Source organism: Schistocerca serialis, chromosome 1 (genome assembly GCF_023864345.2).
Source record: "Schistocerca serialis cubense isolate TAMUIC-IGC-003099 chromosome 1, iqSchSeri2.2, whole genome shotgun sequence".
NCBI lineage: Eukaryota > Metazoa > Arthropoda > Insecta > Orthoptera > Acrididae > Schistocerca > Schistocerca serialis.
In genome coordinates, this window is record NC_064638.1 from 774654836 (window position 1) to 774668256 (window position 13421).

Here is a 13421-nt window from a genome sequence, read left to right on the forward strand (position 1 = left end):
ACGTTCTCTTTCCAATTTCAGTTATTCGTAATTGCAATCCCTAAATACTTGGCTGAATTTACAGCCTTTATATTTCTGTGATTTACCGTGTAACCGAAATTTAGCGGATTTCTCTTAGTACGCAAGTGGATGGCTTCAAATTTTTCATTATTTAAAGTCAATTACCACTTTCTTCACCATACAGATATCTAAACCATTTTGCAATTGGTTTTGATCATCTCATGACTCTAAAAGCACTATCTGCGAACAATCAAAGAGGTTTAGCTAACTAAGTCATTTACGAAGACCAGAAACAGCAGAGGATCTATAATGCTTCCTTGGGGAACATCAGATATTACCTGTGTTTTACTCGATGACCTCCCGTTAGGTACTACGAACTGTGACGTTTCTGAGAGGAAATCACGAATCGTTTAGCAAAACTGCGGCGATACTCCATTGGCAAGCAATTTGATTAGAAGGCGCTTGTAAGGAACGGTGTCGAAAGATTTCTGGAAATCTAAAACTGTGGAATCAATTTGACATCGCCTGTCGATAGCTCTGATAACTTCGTAAGACTAAAGAGCTAGTACTGTCTCACAACAACGATATTTTCTGAATCCGTGCTAACCATTTGCCACTAAATCGTTTTCTTCGACGTAATTCATAGTGTTCGAACACAGTACAGGCTCCAAAATCGTACTGCAAATCGACGTTGGAGATAAGGGTCTGTAATTAGGCGGATTACTCCTATTACTTTTCTTGGGTATTGCTGTGATTTGTTCAACATTCCTGTCTTCGATGAGCGAGCGATTGAGTATGATTTCTAAGTATGGAGCTATTGTATCAGCATACTCTTAAAGGAACGTAGCTGGTGTGCGATCTGGACAGAGGCCTTGCATTTATTAAGTGATTTAAGCTGCTTTGGCACACCGACGATATCTACTTCGAAGTTACTCATGTTGGCAGTTGTTCTATATTGGACTTCTGGTATATCTACTTCGTCTTCTTTGGTGAAGGAGTTTCTCTCACCCCTTTGTCGGCCAAATACTGGCGAAGAGAATTTGTACCACAATCAGGATTTGAAACGCTGGTGCGACTGCGGTGCGAGGAAAGTGACACGAGATCTTTTGTCCTCCATTCAGAGTCTGTCTTAATAATTTCAGTCTAGTATATTTCTGTGCAAGGATTTACTCAGCTCTCTGCACAACAGTCGTTGTTTCATGGATGTTATGACAGTAAGGAGTGATCCATGGACGCCGAGGCGTGAGAAAGAAAACACAGCCACACAGGCAGGTTGTTACCTTCCGGCAAGGGGCGACTGGTGACTGGCGCTCTCGTACAACCACCGACGGGCGACGCCCTTGGACGGAGGAAAAAAGCGAGCGGGCGACCTTTAGGCCAATTAGCCCGAGTCGGCGACAGTGCCGGGGCAGGGCGTCGTTAGCGACAATGGGGAGCATTGTCTGGCGGGACGCCCCCGCCGGGACAGGTTTATTAAGGGTGCAGATAGCCCACCGCCCTGTCGGGACGCGCTATCGCCGCTCCGGATCGGCGCCACGCCAAAACCCCGGCGCCAGACTCGAACGGCACACCGCGCCGCGCCGGGTGCGGCGATCGCTTCTCCGCGCTGCCGCGGGGGCGAGAAGCTCACCTCTGGAGCAAAGATGCGGCTGCGGGCTGACGGGTGACGGCTCTTTCGTCTCGTAAGGTGCTATCTCGAGGTCCTTCAATTATTGTTGGGACTGTAGATATAGACTTAGGAAGGAAATAATGTCCCGTACGTCATGAACCATTCACGAAACGTTGCCAGAAAGAAAAAGAAAAATCGTCAAAGTATGAATATTAGCTGTAAGCACTGTAACTTAGGTGGAGGCATACAGTACTAGCCACTTTAGTCAGTCAATTAAGAGGTCAAACGCATTGAGAAATCACTGATTTCACGCTCAGTGACTACGAAGTGGAGGTAGAAAGCTATGCAGTTACGTACCATCTTTAAGCGAACAGGGAGAGTTTGGCAGAGTTCGATAGATCCAGCGACTACCGCCTCGAATGAAGGAGCCTACAGCAGATGCCAAGTGAGAAGTCAGACTCGATTAACACTAAGAAGGACTTGCAAGGCTTGCCTGTATGTAACTCTAGGCATATGTCACTTACTTTGTGATGAATTCTTGGACCTAAGAGTTTGATGATAACAATAGAATCGGGCATTTTCATGCTTCGTGGTCTGTAGTACTATACATTCCTATGTATATCAGAATCTTAACAAAGCTATAGGCCAGAGTGACTATTTTTTCTGGTAACTGGATATAACTTCTTCTACGTCTTACGCTTACTGATGTTATAAACTAGTAGCCGTGCTCTTCTGAATGTCCCTTCTTAACACGTGAAGATGCGATATAAAACAGACCAGAAAGCCAACCCAAAGTCTCATTCCCCTTATCACCACCATATCTAGCTATTTAGCCCAACATCTGAGTCATGTAGTACTGTCTCCAACCACAGAGACTTGAAAATCTCAGCTTGAAACCTGCTACTATTTCAATACTGTACGCAGCCGAGCGTGTACAAAGAAACGAGTGACGAAAAATCCCACTTCATCTCTGATCTGAAGAGGAGCTTCTAAGGTATGTCGTGACCCAAGTCGATTTACGACAGGTAGTTATGAAGAAAACTTCTGATCCGCATCTTACCCACCTCAGAATTTAAAACCACGAAAATATGCTGCTCATATATTTTGGTTACGAAAGACACTTGCCTACTAGTAGCAGTTTATCGTTGGGCACTAGAAGAAAGAAGCGTTGCTAGTGACTGAAAAAATTATCTGGTCACTCCCGTTTACAGTCGCGCATTACCACAGGGTGGGCAAAATAGGACTGTGTTGGACTGGTCTGGAAAAGTATTAAAACTGACATGGAACTGACTCTTGTTAATGGACATAAGAACGGCCTACCACAGCAAATACTGCAAATCATGATTTCGATGTACCTATCGGTTGCTGTCGCATGTCTCACATGCGGATGTTCCGCATGGTCTGTCGCGACTACATTCTCTCATTACATTTGAAAGGGTGAGAGAAGTAGACGTTTTAAGTGATCAGTTGAACGCAACACAAAATGGTGCTCACGATAAAATATCGGGTGTTCATTGCGAATGTTACTGGAAGCAGAGTTCGTCGGAATCGTATACAGGACTGTTTACGCAAAAATTCGAGGTTGTGTTCGGCAAAACCTACAGGACTATTTGCAACGCATAATTTTGCGTTAAAATGACGCGGAACCGGAAATGTAGCAAATAAAAATCGTAACTTCTGGGAAACATTTCGAATAATCGGCAACATCGCTAGAGTGAAGGAAAGCCTAGAACAAAGATCGACGAAATCGCAATGCCGTCTATCTGTTCAAGTGGAAATTACGAGGCTGTCGTGGCAAACCATTAACAAACAGATCCTGCAATTGTAACCTTACAAACCTACTGCTGTTTGTGAGTTAAAGCGTCCAAGCGACCTTTCACCAGCCGAATTCCGACGGTGGCAGAAGGACTTTTCTGTCCTTAGTTTTTCGTCTCTCCGGATGTGCCATGCTCAGCCTGTGAAGGTATGTGAGTTCATAGAACATGCGCCAGTGTGCATCTGAAAAATCCCCTCACTACTTTGACGCCGGCCGAAGTGGCCGTGCGGTTAAAGGCGCTGCAGTCTGGAACCGCAAGACCGCTACGGTCGCAGGTTCGAATCCTGCCTCGGGCATGGATGTTTGTGATGTCCTTAGGTTAGTTAGGTTTAACTAGTTCTAAGTTCTAGGGGACTAATGACCTCAGAAGTTGAGTCCCATAGTGCTCGGAGCCATTTCAACCATTTGAACTACTTTGACGAGCCGTTGCATAATCTTAAGAATAGTGTTCGGTGCGAATTGTCTGGTGTCCGCATCGTAAGTCGATTCTTTCATCAAACTGTTAATGCTAATCGGCATGTCCAGAACATGTTTAATACATGTGTCGATCAAGTCACAGAAGACGAACAACTGCAAAGATAATTTCAGCAAAACAGTTCAACGGCACGCTTTCCCCTAAAAGCTTTGGCAGGAGTGCATGAAGCTTTTAGTTAGGAGAGTACAATTCAGTGGAGGCACCTCGGTCGCCGGATCTCTTTCTCTCTCTCTCTGTGATTTTTACGTGTGAAGCAAATTGAAGGGTCAAGTGTACTCAAATGATCACCATGCACTGCAAGAGCTACAGCAGAGCAATGGAAACGACATTGCTGCTCTCCTGTAGGCAGAACCGCATACGCGTGTCGCACAGATTGATAAATCCAGCAGAGCGCTGAATCGACGTCAACGGTTGCCGTTTCTGGTATCTTCGGTGTTTTTCACTAACAGTGGTCAGTTCCGCGTCAGTATATCGCTGGCGTCAGACTGTTGTAGAATTACGACCTTCCTGGAGACTGAATGTCTCCCACAGAAATCATCTTGGACTGCGAAAACAACAGTAATATGAAACACAGCTTTCACTGTTTGACCACGAGACCTAGAAAGCAGCACAGACTGACGCCGTGTTTCTTGACTCAAGACAGTTCCGTACTATCGCCTAATTAATAAAATACGAGCGTCCGAAACATGAAACAAGCTTTGTGATTCGACTGAAGACGTACTGCCAGACAAAACGCAAAAGCAATCTTCTGATGCATGACCGATATTGTTCACAACAATGCTAATCGGCAAGTCCAAAACCTGTTTAATCCATGCGTCGATCAAGTCACAGAAGACGAACAAGTGCAAAGATATTTTCAGCAAAACGGTTCAACGGCACGCTTTCCCCTAAAAGTGACCCAGTGGACAATGTCAGGAGCCACACGAGGCTCTGAAATAACAGTTCCGTTACGTATAAATGGAAAAGAGTATTATACAGTACGCCTTAGATAGGTAAGCGCAGAGCAAATTTGTGAGGATTGGGGAAGACCTGTCGTCGTTGGACAGCCGCGAGTCGTGTTAGAAAGTTGCTCCAGAAAGTTAAGAGATTTTCACAGTAGTACTGGACGTAGACAAACAACGTTATCAGCCTACACTTGATGACTGAGTAGTGGCGTCCAGTAAATGGGGTGGTCCACAGTAAACATTGATTATAAGTTAATTGTATGATATTCAACTAAGTTTCAATGTGATCTCCCCTTTTTCTCAAGTTTCACTGGCTCATACAAACACACACACACACACACACACACACACACACACACACACACACACACACACAGACTCAGGCATCCACACACACTAATGATGATAAAACAGTTGTCACTTTTGCGAAATCGTGCAATAGCCTCCCATTGTGAAGCCTAAGTTAGAAACGTGGGTCAAACGTACCTGCAACCTTCTTCTGTAATATGCGAAGGCGTGGCACCCTGCAACACCGCCCTTAGGCTCGGCGACGCTTCTAACAGCAAGATGTCGAAACGTGCAAAATACTACACAGCTCCAAAGTTCATGTGAGGCGTACGGTGGGTTGAAGATGTCACAATAGCTCCAGATTTCACCTCAGCCCTGCCCAACGCCTTCGTGGACGTGTGATTCGTTTGGAAGATCGTCGCATCTCCTCGTATCCGCATTTCACGCCTTCTTTTGGCACCTCTGCGATGGAGGTCAAAACCACGGCGCCCAGCTGTGGAATCAAACAGTTTTCTTATGGGTGGCCGAGGAAAATATATCAGACACACAGCCGCTCATTATCGACGCGAAAGGTGCTCAACAGTTGGCGTAAAGGACGTGGATGTTGACTCTTACACATTTCGAGGTCGAAAACGACAATTCGTAGAGTGATGAGCAACAGTGTCACGTTCTTGACAACGTTCGAAACTACTGACACGTCCCGGACGATTCAACCTATTCTAAAGACATCGTGGGGCTGCAGCCTCATTGATCGGTATCGCACGCCTTTGGTGTGTCGTGAGAGCGCCATCTTATGCTCCCGTATACAGGATGGAATTACTAGGTACCATTCAAAACGATTCGACTAAACTTAAACGCTATCCGAAGCAGCAAATGGTGTTTATACTTTTTTTCAACTCTTCTGATCGCGCCCTCCTATGGCGTGATCGTGGAGGGGTGCAAGGATGCAGCATTGACATGTGCGTGAATAAAATAGCAAAAGATCCCTAGGCAATATCCTCGGTGCCATCCAAGCACGATTCTTGAGCACAATAAAAATACACTTGATAGAGACTTTGACACCCATTCATCTGATTGCTGGCTTGTGCCTGCTCTAGCGCCTAAGAGCAGGCAACCTTTTCGACATCCCTTAGGTGATTTGCGTGCGCTCAGGCCCTAGATTACCTACGGGCCATCTCTCAGTTGAAATGGTGTTCAGTCATGAAAACTTACTAATATGAAAATAATTACTACATAAGCCCAAGTGTAATATGGATATGGGCCGCTATTGAGTAACAAAACTGGTTAGTTGAATCACCGCATTCTGTCTCCACAGCGGCGCATCGAACTGCACTGATTCTACGAGATACGCAGTCGACTGGCACATAAGACACCACTCTAGTCGCATTATTTACGTTGGTGATGAAGGCTACCAGTTGTACACCACTACAAGGCTGCAAAGTGACCAGCATAAGCTCTTTTAAAGGGGTGGTTAATATTTTGTCATATGAGTATCTATTTAGAAATTAGCCATTCTTCAGAAAGACGCGACACGCCACATGACCAATTATCAGTTTCGCCAACTAATGATCACAGTTTCTCTCTCTCTCTCTCTTTCATAACTTTATGATTTATACAGTATAAAATCTTACTGTGCCCGCACAAATATCAAAATTTCTAAACCATTACGACTGCAATTTCAGATCTGTGAACAAGATTGTAAACTAGCGCAATGGGCTTTCTTTCAGTCGTTTCCGCCTGTCAGTCTTTCTGTTTTCTTTTCCGTAGCGTAGTGTGTTCTCTAAATCAGCTTCCAGTGGCTTGCATATTCAATCTGTAGAGTCACAAACCATGTCGGATTTTTTGACGCCTTTATCTGGCAGGAATATTACAGGTCACGCTGCAAGCACATTCATGCGCATAGAATCTCATGAATCAACTTCTGTGTTAAACATAGCTGGTAAAGTATACAGTGAAGTGCCAAAGAAACTGATATAGGCATGCTTATGCAAGTACAGATATGGAAACAGGCAGAAAATGGCGCTGCGGTCAGCAACGTCTGTATAAGACAAGTGTCTAGCGCAGTTGTTAGATCGGTTACTGCTGCTACAATGGCAGGTTATCAAGATTTAATTGAGTTTGAATGTGGTTTATAGTCGGCGCACGAGCGATGCGACACAGCATCTCCCTGTGACCACGGCTGTACCGTGTTTATTTATTTGCTTAATCGTGTCCAAACCATAGACAACCCTCATATTACATATACACATGAATACAAATACAATACACATATGTATAAATAAAACAAACTCAAAATGGGGAGTCACATTACAATATAAAGACAAACATAGTATATATGTCATATCACGTCCCGCCAAAATTCAGCGCATTTAACTGCCACTGCCGTAGCGTTTGCCAGATCTTCTTTCCTGCTCACTTCCCCCATGTTGCTGCATTCCAGGAGGTGGTCCATTGTTTGGGTCTGTCCGCACTGGCACGTGTCCGTCCCGTCTCGGTATCCCCATTTACACATGTTTACATTGCATCTACCCACCCCAGTTCGTAGGCGGTTGAGGGTTCTCCATAATGGCCATTTTGGTTCATTTCCAGAGGCCAATTGTTCGTTGGGTGAGATTTGAGGTGCCTGGTCTCCCGTAGGCAGTGTTGCTTGCCATTTTGACAATCTGGCCTTTTGTTTTGAGGTTTCGAGCGGTGGAACTGAGGTGAGGAAGCTCCGTCTTGATTTTAGACGTGTGTGTGGAGGGTTTTGTCCGAAGTGAGGATGGCGCTGGTCGCGCAGCTGCTTGAGGCGCTCTGCTTCGCTTGCTACAGCTCGTCTGATGTTGGGTGGAGCTATGCCACTAAGCAAATAAAGTTGGCTAACCGGGGTGGGTCTTAGGCATACCGTGATTACACGACAGGCATCGTTCAGCAGAGGATCCACTCGTTTCGAATGCGCTGATCTTTCCCAAACTGATGGAGCGTATTCAGCAACCGAGTAGCAGAGTGCAAGTGTCGACGTACGTAAAGTATGTGGGTCGGCGCCCCATTTTGTGGAGGTGAACTTACTCGGGAGGTTGTTTCTTGTTGATAGTTTGCCCCTGACCTTGTCTACATGATGTCTGTAAGTAAGTGTGGGATCAAGGGTGACGCCTAAATAACAAGGAGTGCTGCTGAACGCGATCCGTTGGTTCTCCCACGTGATGTTTAGGGTATGTTTGGCGTCTCGGTTTCGAAGATGGAATAGGCAAGATAATGTTTTTGCTGCGTTCGGGCGTAGGCAATTGGCTTCGTAGTATGGCGTTAGACCGTTGAGGGCATTCGTAAGGCTAATTTCTATGTCGTTAAAGTTCCGACCCTGCACGGCTATTGCAAGGTCGTCCGCGTAAGCAAAGCTCCTAGTCCCTGGTGCAACTGGTTGATCATTCACATTGAAAAGAGTGGGTGCGAGGACACTGCCTTGGGGTAGTCTATTTATCTGGATACGCCATCGGCTTCGCTTCCCTCCTAGGTTTACGATGAACCGTCTGTTGCTGAGAAGAGTTGATATAATTTTGTATCAGCCCGAAATCATTAGTCATAGCGTATATTTTAGTGAGCAGCAGTTTGTGATTTACAGTGTCGAATGCGGATGAGAGGTCGACAAGTACCGCTCCAGTAATTAGACGGTTCTCGTACCCATGCTCTGTGAACTGGGTAACATTCAAGACCTGTCCAGTGCAAGTTTTCCCAGGGCGAAACCCCGCCTGCTCCGGAATTATCTGATGATCAATATTAGGCACAAGTCGATTCAGTAGCACGCGCTCGAACACCTTGTACAAGCAGCAAAGTAATGTTACCGGTCTGAAATTTTTTGGCTCGTCCAATGGTTTGCCGGGTTTTGGAATGGCTATGACCTTGCCCTTTCTCCAGATTTTCGGGATGTTGTTTAGCCGGATACAGGTATTGAAAAGTAGGAGCAGCCAGTTTTTCGTGTACTCGCCAAATTTAAGGATCTGTTCATTCCTAAGGTCGTCTAGCCTTGCTGCTTTGCCAGGTTTCAGAGATTTAAGTGCGGACTCTAGCTCTTCGATGGTAAATGGACGGCTGTAGTAGCTCGTGTCACTTTCGCCACTTCTTATTGGGATGGTTTTTGCTGGAGTCTTCGTTTTCCCATTAAGAACGAGTTGGTGCGCTATTTGGTTGGCTGTTACTCTTGGTACTTCCGTTTGCTGCTTAGGGTCATTATTTAGCTTCTTAATTGTCTTCCAGGCAATCCTGCTAGAATGTTTTATGTCTACATTTTCAATTAGATGTTACCATTCTTTTCGGCGCTTCTCGATTAGCTGGTCGGTAAGTGCATTTGCAAGTTCAAGAGTTTCTTCAGAGAATGGGTTCTCCTCATACTTTTCCTTATATGCATCGTATAGTTGCTGGCTGTCTTTCGTTAGGCCCGGTACAAACTCCGTTCTGCAGCCCCTAGGGATAGACTTTCTTGATACATTCTGGACGATTTATATGAACTTATCGTAGTTGCTGGGTGTTGGTTCTAGAATTTGCAGCTTTTCGTCGATACCAATTTCGAAACCTTCCCAGTTTGCCCTCTTGAAATTAAATCTTCGTCGAAATGGAATCCGCACTGGCACCACTGCTGAAGTAACTGTGAGTTTGATGGGTCTATGTTGGGAGTGTGGAATAGGACCCAGGACATCTTTCACGCACTCAGTTACCAAGTTCTGGCTGACGCAGACGAGGTCAGGGTTGTATCCCCTTTGCCACCTGCCGCTGTTGAAAGATGGCGGGGAGTTGGGCGTTGTGTATGAGACAGAGTGATTCAGCATCTGCCCATGTCTCCACCTTGAGTCCTTCTTCATTAGATTCATTGTATCCCCAACGTGTATGGTGACTAGGGTTATTGCGGGCAGGTCATATTCGAATGGCGTATTTGGAGGCGTATATATTGATGTTATTGTCATATGATTAGTCTCAACTCTGAGAAGTTCAACGTTGTTTTTGTCTGAAAGTCGAAACCCGTCATAGGCTACTCCCTCTCGTATGAAAATTGCACTTCCGTATTGATCGTCAGGACGTTCGATTGCCAGTTTCATGCCCGCAATTTCAGGTCTATCGCTGTTTGGGCCTCGGTGCGTTACCTGTAGGCATAGGACGTGACATTCGTTCGAGCTGCACAAATTAGCCAGTATATCCTGTTTGGCAGGTGATAATCCGTGAATATCAAGAATCCGGTAAAACGTCAAATCTCCGATATGGCTGCGGCCGGAAAAAGATCATGCAATAACGGGACCAACGATGACTGAAGATAATTGTTCAACGTGACAGAACTGCAGCCCTTCCGCAAATTGCTGCATATTTCGATGTGCGAACCGTTCAACAAAACATAATCGATATGGGCTTTCGGAGCCAAAGGCCCAATCGTGTACCCTTGATGACTGCACGACAAAAAAGCATTACGTCTCGCCTGGGCCCGTCAACACCGGCATTGGACTGTTGATGACTGGGAACATGCTGTCTGGTCGGACGAGTTTCGTTTCAAACTGTGTCGAGCGGATGGACGTGTACGGGTATGGAGACAACTTCACGTATCCATAGACCCCGTGAGTCAGCACGAGACTGTTCAAACTGGTGGAGGCTCTGTAATGGTGTGGGGCATGTGCAATTCGAGTGATGTGGGACCCCTGATACGTCTAGATACGACTCAGACAAGTGACACGTACGTAAACATCCTGTTTGATCACGTGCATCCATTCATGTCCATTGTGCATTTCGACGGACTTTGGCAATTCCAGCTGGACAATGCGACACCCCACACTTCCGTAATTGCTCTAGGGACAGTCTTCTGAGTTTAAACACTTCCGCTGGCCACCAAACTCCCCAGATGTGAACGTTATTGGGTATATCTGAAATTCTTTGCAACGTACTGGTCGGAAGACGTCTGCACCTCCTCGAACTCTTACGGATTTATGTACCGCACTACAGGTTTTATGGTGTCAGCCGGCTAGAGTGGCCGTGCGGTTCTAGGCGCTACAGTCTGGGGCCGGGTGACCGCTATGGTCGCAGGTTCGAATCCTGCCTCGGGCATGGATGTGTGTGATGTCCTTAGGTTAGTTAGGTTTAATTAGTTCTAAGTTCTAGGCGACTGATGACCTAAGACGTTAAGTCACATACTGCTCAGAGACATTTGAACCATTTTTATGGTGTCAGTTCACTTCAGCACTACTTCAGGCATTAGTCGATTATCAGACAATGAACTCTTGAATTTGGAAAATAATGTACGTGTAATTACTCGCTGAACGGTACACTTCAGGTAAAGATAAGTCTCTTTATTGATTCGTAAGAACTTACATCTACCAATAACTGCGAACACTACAATGACACATTAAATGTACTTTCGTTTGCCCGCAGCTCGTGGTCGTGCGGTAGCGTTCTCGCTTCCCACGCCCGGGTTCCCGGGTTCGATTCCCGGCGGAGTCAGGGATTTTCTCTGCCTCGTGATGGCTGGGTTTGTGTAATGTCCTTAGGTTAGTTAGGTTTAAGTAGTTCTAAGTTCTAGGGGACTGCCCGCCTGTGAACACGTGTGCCGCTCGCTATTGTGCGTCCCAGGTAGCAGAGGATTTCCCGGCCGCCCCGCCGTCGCCGGCCGGCCACGAGACCGACCCCGCACCGCGCCCGCCGCCTGAGGTGGACGCCGAGCTGCAGCTACTTCGCCTTGGCGAGTATAAAACTTTGTACCTTTAACGTTTAAAAATCGGAAAATCATGGCGACGCTCAATCGTGAAGACACGATCCAGTGCACGTTTGATAGGAATTTGGAGAAGCCGACTGCTTTCGACATCCACAATTGGATAGTTGATGACGTAAAAGTGCCGATAGAGGACATTCTTGGAATTCAGCTGGACTTTATTCTGTACGCTCTGTTTATAAAAATAGGAAATCCCGCAGAAATTGACAGACTGGTGAATACAAATGGGGGAACTTGGAAATTTAAACACCGAGATGGGTCACTAAGCAACGTTCAGATGCAGCCTTCTGGCTACGGGATCCGTAACGTCAAAATCTACAATTTACCGTTTGAAGTACCGGACGAAGAAATCGTTAAGAGCTGTAGGCTTTATGGGAATGTTTTTGGACTAACAAGAGAAAAATGGGGGAGCGCTTACCGAATACAGGTGGACTCGGGCGTCCGAACGGTAAAAATGGACCTCAGAAAACATATCCCGTCTTTCATTAACGTTTGCGGGCACAGGGGTTTCGTTTCGTATACCGGACAGCCGCAGACCTGCTCCATCTGTCACGCTACAGGACATATGAGAAATGAATGCCCGCGAAAAAGACCACTACAGCTGCCCCGAGAAGATACATACGCTGGGAGGGCACAGAATCTCGCTGCCGAATTTCCCCCGATTAGGGACGCGGACGCGCCACAGCAGGAGAACGCGGGCAGCGGCAGCCCAGCCGGGGCGGAGACAACGGCGGCGGCCGCGCAGCCCTCCCCCTCGGGCGAGGGTGAACCGGTCCCTGTCCCCGCTACGGGCCAGCCGGCAGGAAACGCAGATAAAAGGCAGATTAGCGACGCCAGCTCGGACGAGGCGGAGCAGCAAGGTCAGCCGATGACCGAGCGCGCGCCACAACAACAGGTGCAGGAGGAACTACGAGAGGAACAGGCCACCGAAAATATGCAAATCGACGCGACGACGCCCGCGGGCGGGAGCGCCGTCCCGACCGTGGAGCAGACGCGCGAGCAGTGGATAAAGGAGAAGAGTAACCACATGAGAAAAGTTTTAAAGCTCAACCAAAACGACGATGTCACCGCAAAGTCCTCCACCAGGGGAAGCAGTGACAAACCGAAAAAACAACACAATACAGACGACGAACAGACACAAACGACGAAAACGGTAAACAAACCCGCAAAGAAAAACAAGAAAAGACGCAGCTCCAACTCGTCACAGGACCGAAGAGAAAACAATCAGAGAGATGTCCGCATGGACACAGACTACAGCACCGACTGATAAACTAAATGAGCAGGCAGGCAAATACAATCTATAAAGTTGTCACAGTTAACATAAATAGAATGAGCACATCCTTAAAAATTCGAGCCCTCGCAGACTTCCTACAGCATAGAAAAACAGACGTTGCACTCTTGCAAGAAGTGGTTACGACTAAAATAAACCAGATACCAGGATATACGGCAATCACAAATATAGACCCAGAATCCCAATGCGGTACGGCAATAATGGTACGGAACGGGATCGACTTTGGCGGGACTAAAATGTTGTCAAGCGGCCGAGGGATAGCGCTAAGCATAGAAAAGAC

The 13421-nt window shown here is 46.6% G+C and overlaps 1 protein-coding gene across 1 annotated transcript; it reads left to right on the forward strand.

The window, feature by feature from the left end:
* Positions 1 to 1428: 1428 nt before the first annotated feature.
* On the forward strand, positions 1429 to 13117 carry LOC126431680 (uncharacterized). The gene is made up of 3 exons (XM_050090436.1): positions 1429 to 1584; positions 11712 to 11824; positions 12517 to 13117. The coding sequence occupies exons 1-3, from the start codon at positions 1429 to 1431 to the stop codon at positions 13115 to 13117; spliced, it is 870 nt and encodes a 289-aa protein (XP_049946393.1).
* Positions 13118 to 13421: the final 304 nt, after the last annotated feature.

Coding starts and splice junctions, on each gene's coding strand:
- LOC126431680 (XM_050090436.1), top strand. CDS start 1,429: ATGGGGAGCATTGTCTGGCGGGACGCCCCCGCCGGGACAGGTTTATTA. Junction 1,585..11,711: donor GGCACACCGCGCCGCGCCGG/GTGCGGCGATCG, acceptor TGTGCGTCCCAG/GTAGCAGAGGATTTCCCGGC. Junction 11,825..12,516: donor CAGCTACTTCGCCTTGGCGA/GTATAAAACTTT, acceptor TCCCCCGATTAG/GGACGCGGACGCGCCACAGC.